Source organism: Chenopodium album, chromosome 15 (genome assembly GCF_948465745.1).
Source record: "Chenopodium album chromosome 15, dcCheAlbu1.1, whole genome shotgun sequence".
Taxonomy (NCBI): Eukaryota; Viridiplantae; Streptophyta; class Magnoliopsida; order Caryophyllales; family Amaranthaceae; genus Chenopodium; species Chenopodium album.
The window spans coordinates 27,900,998-27,918,121 of NC_137848.1; the positions used below are offsets into that span (position 1 = coordinate 27,900,998).

Consider the following 17,124-nt stretch of genomic DNA (forward strand, 5'->3'; position numbering starts at 1 on the left):
ATCATTTATTTCGTGCCTTTAAACCCGAAATCATTCATTTCGTGTCCTTAAATTCATTTATTTCGTGTCTTTTTTTATAAAATCGTCCAACCAGTTTATTTTGGTCCATATTCTGGATCCAATAATTGTGTAGTTGGATGAGGTTTGAAAAGAGCTTTCCAACGATATATTATAAGCCCAAATCCGAGTTATAACGAAGAAGTTATGGTAATTATCTATCCCTATACCCTAAGGTAGGGACCTCTACCTACACCCCCATCAAAACACTACGTTTAACCCCTTTACCTCCATATTGCACAATAAGTATAATCAATTCGATCCCCCGATAACGCATACGAAAAGATCGCTTGGATTTTATAAGGGGTCGCTTAGATTTATCCATAGTTTGTTTATTTTATTACTTATACCCAAAATCCTATCCTATTTCTTAATTCGAATTTTTTTTTTAGGTCTAGCCAAAATAGGATTTTCTTTGTAATATATATATATATATTATATATATATATATATATTCATATTCAATATTTCATAATTATTATATATAATATATAAAATAGAAATAAACAAAGAAAATCCTATTTTATATACTTATATATATATATATATATATATATATATATATATATATATATATATATATATATATATATATATATATATATATAAAAGACCAGGTTATAATAGGAATTAAGAACTCATTACAACCGTTAGATTAAAAAGTAATGGACGGATAGGATCATTTTAATATTTAGAGATCACCCAATTTACCTCTCTCTCCCGATTCTCTATCCTCCAATCAATTTCTCTCTCCTCCATTGAAGCTACTGCTCTGAATTCTCCATCAAAGCGACTTTTGAGCTTTCACTTCTCCATTGAAGCAATATTCGAGCTTTATTTACTCCATTGAAGCAGCTTCTGAGGTATAATTTTTTTCTTCTCGTTTTTAAATCACTTAATTTCTATATCTATGGTTTATCGTTAATCTATTGTCAGTATTGTGAATTTAGGGTTGATAATAGTGAAATTCGAATTATGATTATAATTTCTGAGGTTGTGAACTTGTAAACGATTATAAATTAACTTGAAATCCATTCATAGAAAGCTTAATATTTTTCTAGGTTTATAAAAAGTTTGAGCGATATTTTTTTTATTGATATTTTTTTTTTTTTTTTTTTTTTTTTTGCAAATTAGATTGGATTTTTCTGCAAATTATGTTTGGAATTTTTTGATATTTTGTTTATGAATTTGTTCGAATTATGAAAAATTTTGCAAACTAAATTGATTTGAGATATTTCAAACAAATCATTGACCTCCTTGTTTGTTTTTGTTGGAATTATGATAGTTACTTATTTTGATATTTAATGAGGCCAACTTAGTTATTCTTAATCAATTTTCAGGTATGTAATTTGGTTGAGAATTATTCAAACCTCTTGCTTACAAACTGAGTGAATATGAATTGTTAGTGCTTCTTGTTATGTTTAAAAGTAAATAGAAAATTAGTAAAAGTGAAATAATTAGTCTCATAAGTAAATAGAAAATTTGTGCTAATTGGTGCTAAAGGATTTTGGTGTGAAAGTTGAGGATGTGATCAATAAGGCTATGAATTTGGTTGGTGAATATGAAAAAAATCTAATGTGGTTGCTACACCTCAGAGCAGAGGACCTTTCTTTCACTAAGTTCTCTAGTTCTTTGTAATCATATCTAGTTCTCTTTAGTAAGTAGATGTGGTAATAATGTGTAACAATGAAGCTGAATAAACAAACTGCAGGGGACCTTTCTTTCACTAAGTTATGGCAAAGATTGCTAAACTAGCTTAGATTGAATACTAAAATGGAAGCTAACAAGTCTCTAGAACAGGCATAGCTATGCCAAATTTCAACAGAACGTAGTGTTTGGATACCCTTAAAGAAATAATTCAAGAACAGGTTTATGCTCGTGCTAAAACCTATTAGCTCAAATGGTAGAGCACTATGCAAATGCATAGAAGATGTAAGTTCGATTCCTACATAGGTTGTCTCTAAAAGTAACTAAAAAGAAACTCAAAAGTAAACCAAATTATCTCAAAAGTAAATCAAAATATCTCAAAAAGTAAATTAAAAGTGAGCTTATATAAAGGTAATCTTCTTTAAGGGAATCCTTCGACTATAAAGTGTGTTAAAACCTATTAGCTCATAGAGCACTATAGGCACTATGTAAATTTATAGAGACATAGGTTCAATTCCTACATGAGTTCTCTTTATTAGAAAACATAAAAGACTCGGAAGTTATTTAAAGTACCTCAAAAGTACATAAAAATGATTAAAAAGTAAATCAAATTAGCTCTAAGGTATAAGAACAATTAATTAGCTTTTAATAATTAAGTGACTATGGAAACTTTGTTACAGAGCAAAAATCTGAGTCACTAACTTTCATACCATTACAAGATGAGTCAAGTTATAAGAAAGAAGTATGTGGAGCCCAATGTAAAGGTTTTCAAATTAAAAGTAAATAAAACAATAGCAAAAGTAAATAAAAAAAATAAAAAAAATTCAAGAGCATATGTATAATTAAATTCTTGAAAGTGTTCCCTTCAAAAAAAAAAAAAAAAAAAAAAAAAAAAAAAAAAAAAAAAAATCCTTGAAAGTGTTATACATACATAGAAATTAAACCGAGTCATTAATATTTAAATCATACAAACGAGTAAAGGTTTTTAAGTAAAAAGTGAATAAGAAATTACAAAAAGTAAATAGAAGTTTTTAAGGTAGAAAATTACTTAAATACACAAAATTAAATAAAAATCGTTTCTCTGATAAATAAACCTACGTGGGATTCGAACTCACATCTTTTGTGTATTTGCACAATGCTCTACCTATTGAGCTAGTAGGCTAGTGTACATTAACACATTTGAGGTAAGGAAACAATAATCAAAAGTAAATAAAAAATCTCTAAAGTAAATAATAAAATCTAAAAAGTAAATAAATAAAATCTATACAGCATTTCAGTTAGATTGAAGGTTGTCGTTTGGGGATTGACCATAAGTGAATCCGTCAGCACCTGAAGTTGCCGGATAAGAAACGTTTCCACCAGCTTAAGGAAAGCTAGAGACAGTAGGCATATTTCTCCCTCCAAAGCACCTGCCAACAAGAGCACCCTGGAACCCAGGCTGTGATGCAGTTGGAGCACCACCATTAGTAACAGGAGGCGTTGCTCCTGGTACTGATGTTGAGGTATTCAAAGGAGGTGACCCAGGTGGCCTATTTGCTTGCACTGGTGCACCAGGAGCACCTGTTTGTCCCGCAACTTGTCATGGAGGTGCCCTATAAACTGTAAACAATTTGGAGCTGTTAATTAACCTGATTGCCCAAGGAGGTCAACCACACTTGAAAAGTGCTCCATTTGAGGTCAACCAACCCTTCCATGCTTAATTCTCATAACTACAACAACAAAATATAACAGAATTATGAAACTCCAACACCACACAACAATATACAAAACTCAATCATTACAATCAACTCAAAAGTAAATAATTTAAGCTCAAAAGTAACAACACAAGATAACAAAATCCCACTCGTTTAACACCTCAATCTAATTTTCAGGTATCCATCTTTATTCTAATTTGAAACTCACTCAATTCTAATCTCCCTAAAAATCCTTCTACCCTTTTCAAATTCATCACCATTCCAAACATACCCATTAATCATGGCACTCCAAACAACAAGATCCATATACAAACACAAAATACTTCTTAGCTGATTCAAGAAACCCACATTTCCCATACTTATAAATTAGTCCACTAACCACAAACCCTGTAAAATTAAACCCAAATTAATACAAATTACATGGGAAACCCTAATTTTCTCTATTTTATCCCCTAATTATTCAATGAACTCAAAAGTATATTTATCTTGATTATAATGTACTTTTGAGATATTTTAATCTACTTTAATTTCCTAACATGTAAATTGATTTACCCAGTCAAAAATCGCATAAACTTGATTTAAAAATCGAATTAAATAAAAGAAAACAAACAATAATTAAAATCCAAATTCCACATAATAATATCAGAAAAACAATAGTTAAAAACTTGATCATTATCAAAGGCTAACAACAAATCAATAGATATTAAAAAAAAAAACCCTAATTCATAACAAAACTCAATTAAAGCATCCAATTGAAAGAAAAAACTAACAACAAAGCCCTAATTCGAAAATTAAACAAATAACTTACTTTGTGATGAATTTCGAAACTAGCAAGGTGCTAAGATAAGATTTACAAGAAATTGCATTCGAAGAAGAAATTGCAGAGGAGAAGAAGTGAAACCAGAGAGAAGATGAGAGAGAAACGTGGGAGAAGAGAGAGAAGATGAGAGAGAAACGTGGGAGAAGAGAGAGAAAGAGAAAGAGAAATGAAACACAAAACAAGGCCAATCAAACGGAAAATTACATCATTGCCATTAATGAAGCGGGCAAACTCTCATCTGTTAGATCAAACGGAATCAACGAATTAGATGAGTTCCTATATATATATATAAAAATTGAGATCATATGAGAACCAAGGTGAATAATAAGAACTAGGAACTAATCTCAGCCATTGATCGCACTCTCACATTGCACCCGCTCTCATTAATGGCATTCTCGTAATTTCGCTGTTTTCAAACTTTTTTTCAGTTTTTTTTAACTTTTAAGGCAATTTCATTTACTTTAAGACTGCTTTCATTTACTTTTACTAAATTTTCATTTACTTTTGAAAAATGAAACTAGAGACTACTTTATAAAGTTAAAATATTACAAAAATGCCATTAATGACACGGGAAGCATGTGAGCTGTCCGATTAACATGATCTAAGGGCCTAGATTAGTTCCTAGTTCTTATTTTACCCTTGGTTCTCATTATAACTTGGTTATATATATATATATATATATATATATATATATATATATGTGCACCGGTTCGGTACCGGACCGGGATCGAAACCTGGAATCGACTTTTTTTGGGGGCCGGGACCAGGCCGTAACAACCGGTCCGGTTTTGGACCGGAATGGACTGATTATATTTTATTTTTATTTATTTATTTATTTTAGTATCTTAATATATACATACATTTTTAACGCCTTGTTTTTATTTGCGTTCTTTCCTATTTTGCTCCTAGAATTTATAAATTACAACTTTTGTGTCTAAATATTTTAGAAAAATAAACATTAAATTTAATATTTTTACCCAAAATATTACAAAATACACTTTTCGGTCCATTCCGGTTCGGACTGGAATATTCCGGTTTTTACCCGGATCGGACCGGAAACCCGGAATCGCCAATTTGTGAGGACCGAAGACCGACCCGGAATCCCCCGGCCTAGTCCCGGTCGGTTTTCTGTCCAGGTCCATTTCTGCACACCCCTATATATATATATATATATATATATATATATATATATATATATTGAGATCCAATGAGAAGGAATCTTGATCGTACATATATATCCAAAGATGCACATTTCACCTTCGCAAAATGCACATTTAGCACAAAAAATATGCACATTTAATACAAAAGTTATGCACATTTAATTTTTACTTTTAATTTTCTTCTTAACTGCAACAATCTCTCTCTTTGATCTCTCTCCCCTCCATTAAAGCTTATTTAAAGTTTTAACTTTTATTTTAAAGATAACAAAGGAAGTATCCATTGTTTTGAGATTCAAGAAGGGAATTTTCTTTACTACTCTTTCCTCCTCCTTTCTATTATTTGGGAGTAAACGGTTCGTACAACTTTACGACATTGGGGTAATCAAATTTGAGTGGTCGTATCATTTATATGAATAAAATACAAAAAATTTGTGAGCGTTAATATCTAATTAGTAGTAGATATTAGTCAGTTTACTGCACATAAGAAGGTTTTTTGGGAAATATTCATTGAAAGCTTTAAAGTAATGAATCTCCCGAAGGAAGAAATCCGCCATTGATGCTAGCTTAAGTTCCAAATTGCTTAATATTCTTCAAAAATGTCATCGATTTCACGTACTATACTCATAATTTGGACTATATTTGTCATGGCTTTGCATAATTTGAGGTTTATTGTAATGCTACTCGAACCCCTGCAGCTAAAGACTATCTTAGATGAAGGAATAAATGGAGTAAATATCATGCATATTTTGAAGTAGATTTATGCATATTTAGTTCAAAAATTATGCACAATGAACTGAAGGTTTCTTTCGATTGCACACACGTGTAGTATCTTAATGTAGGTAGAGGATGAGAGAGTGCTAGAAGTAAAGTCCTTTTAGAATGAAGTAATAGAGTAAATATTAAGCATATTTAGCAGTAAAAGTATGCACATTTTAATCAAAATTAATGCACATAAAATTCGAGTCAAAAAATATTTGCATATTTAGTTTAAAAAAATTGCACATTCAGTACAAAATATATGCACATAAAATTCTTCTCATCCTTCTTATTTTAAGAAATTTCTCATTTGACCATATATATATATATATAAACCTCCATTTGCATTTTCGCTCTCCTAACCCATTTCTCAACCATTTTCTCTCTTATAAAAATCTTTAATGGCAAAATTATTACAAAATTATCACAAGAAGTTGTTCAATTACTTCGAAATTCAACAAAACAAAGGTGAAATTCAAAAAGAGTAAGTTATTTTCTTCAAGTTTGGAACAAAAAAGAATATGTGTAGACATCTACTTTTGGCCTTCTGTCTCGACATGAAGTGCTATGACGATAAATAAAACCATCTTTGTGTTGGATCAACGCGAAGAATGCTTATGGACAATTGATTGAGCTACAAAAATACAAAACATCTAGCTTAACCCAAAAAAAAAAGAATTAAAGTCCAAATTAACTAAGCCCGATCATAATTAGGCTTAAGCTCGAGGTTAAAACCTAATTTTAACGCGCCTAGGTTAAAAATTAAAGCTGCCATAGAAAAATCCGCGCGCATCTCAATGAGTCGTGCTGGTCTGGCGCGCGCAACTCACAAGGTTGTGCGTGACACGCAGCGCAACCTCTAGTGATGCGCTCGCGGAAGATTCAGAATTTCATAAAGATATAAAATCGAATCTTACCATAATACCACGCGCAAGACATTCAGTTGCACTGCCCTCTGTAGCGCATCCAAATCACTTGCGCTGGGGAGTCGCGCGCAACCCATTTAGATGCGCGCGACACCTGTAGTTACAGAACACTTGAAACCCTAAATGCACCCATTCCCTATAAATAGAGGCTTAATACGAGGCTTAAACAGACAGAAAATAACCCGAAACTCTATCAGAAACTTTGTGAACTTGTGTACTCTTAACCCTCTTGTCCTAAACACTCACCCTTTTTGTTACTTGTTACTACGGTGGAGGTTCTCGAACAGAAAGAGTCTATAAGTGTTCTAAACGAAGATCTAGCAAAGAAAAGTGGTAAATTCCTGAGCATTTAGATCAATCATCTTTTCTTTTTTTGTTTAAGCAAACCTTTAATTAATTAACTAGTGTTGTTTGACCACTTTAAACAAACTTTTAATTAATTAATTTCACATAGTATCTTGCGTTAAACAAATAATAGAATAGAATAATTAATTGTTGTTTGATCACTTAATACAAGGCAAATATTGTTTATTTATCGTTCTTTTCACGAATATTAATTAAATAAAGAATAACGACTTTGTAATGTAATTCCTACGTGATTAAATGCTTGTAAATAAAATCAACTAACTTAGTTTTTTAGGTATCACGTTGCATATATTATTTGGTAATGAAATTGTGAAAAGAAAGAGCTAGTAGAGGCCACACTAGGGCTAGAATAACGATTCCCCCCCTAAAGGGAACGTTATTTTAGTACCCTCGCTCCCGATTTGGGCATGGGTAAACCTACGATTCGTGCTAAATATCTCTTGAACTCTACTTGGGAGAAAGACATGAACGAGGTTTATGAGTTTTCCTAAAACTCGTTGGCAATTCCTTACTAGTTTCTTACAAAAAAGCATAATAATAGAATTAACTCTAATTCAAGGTCCCCCAAACAGTTAGGAATTTAAATCCTAATACACTCTAACAAGTGTAAAGTTCTAGGCATTTAAAGGGACAAGGGCATATAAGGAGAAGGATCCCCTACAATAGGCACACCTTCCTTACAGTATGAACTCTAGGTTTTACTAATTTTTTGTTGCGATTGTATTTCAGGAACATAAGCGAACATCAACTATGGAAATTGTATCAATGTAAGTATAAATAATACTATAGATTTAGTAATTTTTGTTCTAAAACTAGTAAATTAAACCGGTATTTTTTTTCCTCTTTTTGCAGAATGAAAGAAACACTTTCAAGAGTAGAAAAACAAAGATTCTGGAGGCATATAAGTATTAATAAATTTGGTTCGTAGAGAATTTAATTTTATTTTTTTTACGCATGTTCATTTTCAATGTTCATTTATATATTAGTATACCGTCATATCATAGTTTGGAGTAGAAAAATATATTGATAAGTATTTATTTTTATTTTGGTAGATGTTCAATCATATAATAGTATATAGTCATTCACAATTTCACATATTAACATACGATTATTAAAATTTTGATAAATGTGCATGTTTATGTCATCTTCTTCAAATATTTATATTCCAGGTTCATTTTAATTTTGACTTTCAATATATAACTTTTCTCATATGGATATATAGTCAATCACATATTGATAGCTTCAAGAATGTTTATATATTTACGTATATATTTTATGTATATGTTCATTGATCATTATCTTTTATGGTCATTTTCAAATTAATATATGTTCATTTATATATTAATAAACGTTTATATTTATGCTGAATTACATAAATATGTTCATTCATGTATCAATAGTTGTTCATTTTCATATTAATAGATCATTTCCACACTAATACATGTTCATTTATACATTAATATATATTTATTTATATACTAATAGATGTTAATTTTCATATCGATCATGTCAATTGAAATCGGTTCATTTCAACATTTATTCTTGCTCAAATCTAATACAGTATTATTATTATTATTATTATTATTTTGCTAACAAAGAATCGTACATATAGTGAGTTAGACCGCACAATAGTAAGGAAAAAAGGAAGATGACAAAAAGAAGGAAACCAAGAAGGCATGGAATCACCGCAACATGAACCAATAACACAATCTTGAATTTTCGAATTTGGATCGAGAAGTTTATTGTGTTTGATGATATATATGGAATTGTATTGTATAGTTTCATATCCAATTGTTCAATTTTTAGTGGTATACAATTTCATTTGATTTTATTAAGAAGGAAATGAACTTTTTCTTTGTCCTTGAGTACTACTATAAATAGTCATCTAGAAACACAAATTACAAATACAAAACTACAATAATTTAAATATTTCATGAATTATCAGCATAATTGAACATTTAATAATTATTCCATAGATTTGAACATTTAATAATACAAAAGTGAACATTTACAGTGCTGAAAATGAACATTTTATATGTAATTCAGAACGGAAAAAACAACTCAGATGACATCATTAGGAAGGAGTGGGGGTGCAGGCATCTCTGCCTACTTCAGGGTGTAGGCAAAAAATTTCCCAATTCACATTGGACCCTAAGTTGTTGGGCTCAATATCAAGTCAATCACACAACCCAACCTAAAGAATAATGGCCTTAGAAAACTCGAAACTTAGAAGATATAACGAATCTAAACTTTAGAATAAATTCGGCACCAAAAGAAGAAACGACAAAGATAATAAACAATGTGCAACTTTCATTAGAGATGTCTATATAATCAAACTGTACTTTATGTTTCTTTAAGCTTTCTTAGTTTCTTAGCATTCTAGGTTTAGTAGCCTAGATTAGTTTAGCAATAGCGATAGAATGATGTGAACTCTTGGGAGTGAATAGCAAATCTCCGATTGTGATTTATGGAGGTAACTCTTCCTCCTTGGATCTAATTCAATTAGCATGAGCTTGTTTATCTTTTCTATCTAAATACTTGTAAGAGTCTAACAAGTAGGAGAGAAAATAAAAGCCTGCACCTTTCCAATGCAATACAAAAGCTTCATTCGAATCCCGAGCCTCTAAATCGTACGTTTCATGGGCAAATCAGTCTTTGCAAACTCTGCCATTTAGTAATAACCCCAACTTCCTGTTTTACAACTTCATTCAAAGCTCATTTTATTTATCTGTCAGCATATATGCACTTACAATCTTCAACCACCTTGAAATTGTTTCCGCTTTCTTTGCTAATGTAAAGGCAGGTTATAACTTTGCCCAATTGCTACATCAATGAAACTATGTACATCTCCACTAGCTGCGGCATATTGTCCATGTATTACGTCGACTTGGGACATCTATAAACCTTCTGAAGGTGCTAAATATCGAAATAGCTACCATGTTACATCATCTGTGGTTTCCATGCTACAAACTCACTACTCATGTACCAATCTAACAGTCACCTATTCAATCACAAGCGATAAAACATAGTGGTGTTGCAACTTGTATGTCACTTGTAAATAATGGCTTGAAAATTTTTCATTCTATGTCATGACTTCAAGAGCCTCCCTTGTTTTCCCAAGGATATTGAATACTGTCGCAGCAATATGTGATGGCGTAAGCCCCGCTTCAGCCAACTGGTCTCCTGGTGCGCCATGTTCAATGTATCGATCTGGGAGGACCAAAGGCCGCCACTGCAGACAAATTAAAAAGATTTAAGAACACAGGGAATTAATATAACTACTTCCATATCTTATCAAGAGTTTTAGTATGTAAACTACCACATACTGCAATTCAAATCTTTTTATATATGAATGTACTGATATAAAAGAGTTTACACCTATTAAATAAAAAACAATATGTTGACCATATATGTACCTTTAGTTTGCCATCAAGAAGGCCATCAAGAGCCATAAACTGGGCAACATGAGATCCAAAACCTCCAATAGATCCTTCCTCAACAGTGATTAGAATTTCATGGGATTTTGCTAGACTACGGATTAGTGCATGGTCTAGTGGTTTGCAAAAGCGGGCATCTGCTACGGTCAAATTCAAGCCACGAGATTCAACCAAAGCTGCTGCAGCCATGCAGTACTGAACTGCTGTACCATAACCTAGGAGTGCTACTCTATCGCCTTCTTTCAATATCCTGCCTCGTCCAATCTGTCACATATGATTTTAACTCTAATGAGAATACTTGATGTAAAGGAAATAAACGTTATCAATCAGCATGTAGGAGAGTAGGAGTACAAAATTAAGGCTAAGGCTCACCTCAAGTGGAATGCCTTTATTGCCTGGTGGCAACTCTGTACCAATTCCATTTCCCCTGGGGTAACGAAAGCAAGAAGGTCTATCATCAATAGCAGCAGCAGTGGCGACCATGTGGAATAGTTCTGTCTCATCTGATGGCGCCATTACTATCATATTGGGGAGGCAAGCCATAAATGTTACATCAAAAGCGCCACAATGTGTAGGGCCATCGGATCCTACAAGGCCTGCTCTGTCCATTGCAAACCTCACTGGTATCTTTTGTAAGTCCACATCATGAACTACCTGTACATAAAAACCAACGTGACTTTTAGCAAAAAGTTTTACCATAGGAACAGTAAAGAAAGTGATCTGTCGCTAAGAATGTGATCTACTATGTGAAGATGACTAGAAGTTTTACCTGATCATATGCCCTTTGCATGAAAGATGAGTAAATTGCACAAAAAGGTTTGAGACCTTCACAAGCCAATCCAGCAGCAAAAGTTACAGCATGTTGTTCAGCTATCCCAACATCAAAGCAGCGTGAAGGAAAGCGTCGTAGAAAGTGATTTAAGCCTGTTCCACCACCCATGGCAGCATGAATAGCAACTATATCTTTGTCCACCTCTGCCTCTGCAACTAATGCATCAGCAAAGTAAGATGTATAAGACTGAGTAGTTGATTGGCCTTTGAACTGCTTGCCAGTGGCTGGATCAAATTTGGTCACCCCTACACGATGAGAAATATGTTTTAAACAACAGTCATGCACATTATCCAAGTGAATTATTAGCTTTAGTTTCTTCATCATTTTAATAACGAATCTTTAACAATTCCATGAGAATATAAACTGTAAAAATTAAAGTGGGATAAGATCAAAATTTGATAAAAAAAATAGTAAATAATTTAATGGACAGCCTTTCATTCATTAAAATTAGTACTGTGGCCTAAAAACTGGCATTTGGAAAGATATGTATACCGTGGTATTTGTCTGCAGCTTTCTCAGCATAAGGGTAACCTCTTCCTTTTTCTGTCACAACATGGATAAGCACTGGACCTGTGGTTTTTGTACTCTTAACCTCTTTAAGTATAGCTACAAGATCATCTACATTATGACCATCAACAGGACCAATGTAGTAGAGTCCAAGCTCTTCAAACAAAGTTGATCCTGTACCACTGATCATGCCTCGGGCATATTCATCAACTTTGGCAGCTAGCTGATACATGGGCCCTCCTATTTGTTTGGTTACTCCCTGCAATAAATTCAATGATGACACAAACCGTCAATCATGCCAGTCAATACCTTGTTTACTCCCTAAGTTTGAGTTTTTGCTTAAACATGTACTGTATTTCATACAATACCTTGGCAACTTCTCTTAATTCTCGAAGAGGCTTGTTCGACTGCAATCGACTCAATGCACTGCTAAGAGCTCCAACTGGAGGAATAGGCCCATCCAAACTGGCAGTGGGTAAAGAGACCTGCTTATTGTCATTGAGAATGACAATCATGTCAGAGTCCAGGTATCCTGCATTATTCATTGCCTCAAAGGCTTGGCCGGCAGTCATGGCACCATCGCCTATAATGGAAACTACATTGTTCTGTCTACCCTTTAGATCCCTTCCTACGGCCATACCTATACAGATGATAACAACCCAACAATCTTTTAGTAAACAAGAAAGTACTAGTAAAATATCAAGTTAAATTAGGTGAAATTCTATTAACCTGCAAGGGAAAAAAAAGTTATAATCTTTTCAGAAGCCAATAGAAGTTAATAATGTATAAAGCAACTGTTAAGTAGACTTTCCTCTTCAGTCAATTAATATTTTAGTCAAATGCTCCCATCACTACTAACAAAGAAATAGAAAATTATAAATATTTTTAAAAAGTGCCAGAGTCTAATGACTCAGCTAGGCATCAAAGGATGTCTCGAAAGGAATATAAACATATACAACATTGCATCATTAGCTATACACGAGTCCAGATTTTTCTTTTTGTATTAAAATTAATTAGGATCATTTCATAATTGAAAAATACACATGAATACTAATCTAATGACATCTTATTTGAAAATTCTTTTTCTTAAGGATTGATGTAAATAACATCAAAGTTAAATATCAGACCATTTAGATAAGGTGGAATTATCAGAGACTCATTTTATAAGCTTATTACATTTATTATTCTTATAAGTATCAGACCATAGCAGATTTTCTTACTACCATCTGCCATTGCAAAGCAAAATATATTCAATTCATTTTTAATAAAAATAACGAAAAAATAGATATTTCGAAAGTACATATTTAAACTAATCTAAGAATCTACATCCTTATAAATTATTTTTCTAAAGTATTAAAGTATAAATACAGTCAAGTTTCAGTCAAACCAAAAAATCAGATATTATTAGTAGAATACAGACCAAACCAAAGATTAGAAAATTAATATTACAACACCTTATTTAGTTGAAGAGAATGTAACCTACTTCCTAACGTCCTTGAATGTTGAAACCAATTATCCAAGTAAAAACTAAAATGATTTTAAGAATAGGAATTTACCTAAACCAGCAGAAATGCTGTTTGAACTATGACCTGCACCAAAGGCATCAAATTCACTCTCCCCGCGCTTTGTAAATCCTGACAACCCATTCGTCTGTCTCAATGTTCTCATCCTATCTCTTCTTCCAGTCAGGATCTTGTGTGGGTAAGACTGCAAATAATGAAAAGCACGTATTCCTGGATGTAAATATCAAGAAAAAACCCTCTCACATCACATCCTCTAAAAGCATGTTTTAAACTTCATCAATAATAAGTATGCATTTAATGGGCTTTTAAATAGAACTCAGCTACTAGCCACATTTAGAATTAAAGATTTTCTATGTAAGCTTTTACAATGGCTACAATATTATTGTAATCAAAGTAATAAATGATTGCCGAGGCATAATAACATACTATAAAAGATCATTAGTGTAGATCTTTTGTTTCAAAATATTCATGTAGCCACTACAAATTTTTTGATTAAAAGTGTCAGAATCAACATTGCCTGTCATCTGAAAATTGTTCAGATCAATACCTGATGACCAACATCCCACAATATCCTATCTTGAGGTGCATTAAAGACATAATGAAGAGCTATAGTGAGCTCCACAACCCCGAGGCTAGAACCAAGGTGACCGCCAGTTTTAGACACATTGAAGATCACATCGGACCGTAACTCATCCGCTAATTGTTTAAGCTCCTGCATTGACAGTAATCATCAAATTTTGCTGAATATAATAAACTTAATTTAGTTAATGCCAGAAACATACACAGAATAATTTACCTTAACAGATAAGTTTTTCATATGAATGGGGTAGTTAATTGTGTCCAAAAGAGGAGTAGGTGGTCTTTCTGAGTAATAATCTCCACTTTCTGTCAATGATGCCCTTACATTACCAGGTCTTCTTTTCACCTGAACAAAGTTAAATAAATATATAAGAAAACAATACTTTGTAAACTAATTACTCATCACTTCACAAGAATAAATTTAATTTCCACCCAAATCGTTATTACAAATTAAGGAATAGATTTTTTAATCTTGATTATAAATGTAAATCTATTAATCAACCCGCATTTGTCACAAAATCATTCCTTTAATTCTAGCAAGATTGGACTAAATTGGGTGACTCATCAATGTAACAAAGTAACTGAATTGTAGCCAAAGCCTGCATAAAGAGTAGACTTTCAACTTGTATTATTATTTGATGTAAATCAATGAATTTCACTTACTTTCACCAAATTGTTCATTAGCAAAAATGATTTTTATTTCTTACCACATCATTGAAACAGAGAAGCTAAGTTTTATCCAATGCATGCAAAAGGATTAAAATTTTTAATTTCATTTGTTTGATGTACTTGAGTGAATTAACCCAAAATTTGTTACTAAACTATCCATAATTCATAATTACTCCCTCCATTCCTTTTTATTTATCTCATTTGTTTTTTCACAATTTTCAATACACATGTTTGAGCAATGAGCAGTGATACCTTCATTATAAAATATTTTTTAAAATATATATATTCAAATCTCCCTCCTCAAACTGAAGATTTTAATTAGGACAAACAAAAAGAAACTAAAGGAGTACAAATTACAAAGCAAGACATATCAAATTTCCAACTATGTCATAAGAATAATTGAACTCTGTAATTTCCAACCCATGCAAAATGATATGGTAACAACATTTTAATCATTTATTTGACTTTTATGAAATTAAGAAGAATAAGCCGTGCAACAACCAATAAATTCCAAAATTATCCAAGCATAATTTGAATAAATAAAAAATAAAAAATCAACCTGCTGTTTAGGTAGATTTTGCAGATTTTTGCTCCTTGTTAATTGAGGCTTGAGCAGATCTGAACTAACTACAGGACCAAAATGTACAGCCGTTGAACTCAAACAAAACGCCATTTTTTACACTCAAACTTCTATATGCAAATTCAATCAAAACCCAGAAACAAATTTTCAATTTTGAATCAAACCCAGAAATCAATCTAAATTCTTGATCAAAAATTAACCAATAATATTCTTGATCAAAAATCAACCAATAATCAAATAACCCAGAAAATTAAAGTAACAAAATCTTCACAAAATGGGAACTATTGAAATACCCAATTGAAATAAAACTATTGTTATTGGCTTTTCATTGTAATGAAGTTAAAAATTGAAGTAAAAAGAGAAGAAAAGAGAGGATGATTTGTGCGGTAGGCAATGGAGAATGTGCCCTAACAATGAGTGAAATGCTGTCATAGGCGTTACCACTTAAAAGTGAGCACTGAGTATTGCCAAATTGCCCATGTTTGTTTAGCTTGTTTTGTTTTTGTATGCAATGCACCTAAAAACTCAAGATTTTATTAGGAGGTGATTTGGGGTGATTTGATTGGACCACGTCATCAGAAATCTTTAAGTGGATAGAGAGAGAAGATAGCTTACCTTGTTGGAATGAATAGTGACTAGTGATTGTCTCATTGGATAATCTTGTCAACTCAACTTTCTATTTCGGTTTTTGTGTGTACTCCATCTGTTTTAAAATAAATGTCCCACTTAAACTGAACATATATGCTAATGTAAAATTTCGACTAATATGTAATACTCCAAAAATAAAAAGTTTATTTTCGAAAATCATAACTTGTGATAATTCAGACAAGCACGTATAGATGAATATATATTTTTTCTTAATTATAAATCATTAACGTTGGTCAAAGTGGCTTAAGTGAACTACCAAAAAAAAAAAAAAAAAAAAAAATTCAAAATGGGGCATTTATATTGAAACGGAGGAAGAATTTGTATAAAGGTCTCATTTTCACTTTTGTATTATTGTACACTACTTTATTTAACCTGTGATAGTGTTTTATGCATATTGTAATTTTTAAAATAGTGATGGTGGTATTTGTTGATATCATACCAATATATGCTTACTGATGATGACTAAATTTTTATAATTTCTAGTTGTTCATAATTAAATAAATTATTAGTCAAAGTTATGAGTTAGCAAATATGCCAGTCAATTAGGGCATTTGTTTTGAAACAAATGTAGTAATTTGATATTGAAGCACATCTTCACGAGGAGTTGAGAATTGTAGAAATGACAAAAAGTTAGTAGGATAACCGACCCAAACAATACCTTAGTGTAATAGATGTTGGTTGATGATTTCAATACAGTAATAAATGATTTGAAAGGCTCATTTTATTCACAAAAAATTGGAATATACAAGTGTATAAAAGCAATGTTGACAAACAGTTCTCTCTTTCCTCTTTTTATAACCATGACAACATTGGCAGATCCGCGTTAGCGCATGGGGGGTCATCGGTCATGTGCTACCCCACCCCCTAAAAAAAATATTGTTTTGCTTAAAAAATGTCCTCCAAATTTGTTTAATAATTATAAT

General features: G+C 32.0%; 1 protein-coding gene and 1 long non-coding RNA gene across 2 annotated transcripts; one reads left to right on the forward strand and one right to left on the reverse strand.

The window, feature by feature from the left end:
- The first annotated feature begins 749 nt into the window (after window positions 1-749).
- On the forward strand, window positions 750-9,276 carry LOC145583069 (uncharacterized). Its single transcript, XR_014100025.1, has 4 exons — window positions 750-920; window positions 8,156-8,193; window positions 8,279-8,346; window positions 9,039-9,276. It is a non-coding gene; the product is annotated as an uncharacterized LOC145583069 (long non-coding RNA).
- An 820-nt stretch (window positions 9,277-10,096) lies between these two features.
- LOC145583070 (putative 1-deoxy-D-xylulose-5-phosphate synthase, chloroplastic) lies at window positions 10,097-16,030 on the reverse strand. Its single transcript, XM_081640184.1, has 10 exons — window positions 15,533-16,030; window positions 14,522-14,650; window positions 14,273-14,437; window positions 13,759-13,909; window positions 12,571-12,842; window positions 12,188-12,461; window positions 11,633-11,940; window positions 11,236-11,517; window positions 10,843-11,127; window positions 10,097-10,658 (listed from the first exon to the last, which is right to left on the reverse strand). The coding sequence occupies exons 1-10, from the start codon at window positions 15,644-15,646 to the stop codon at window positions 10,509-10,511; spliced, it is 2,130 nt and encodes a 709-aa protein (XP_081496310.1). The 5' UTR covers window positions 15,647-16,030; the 3' UTR covers window positions 10,097-10,508.
- Between the last annotated feature and the right edge of the window lie 1,094 nt (window positions 16,031-17,124).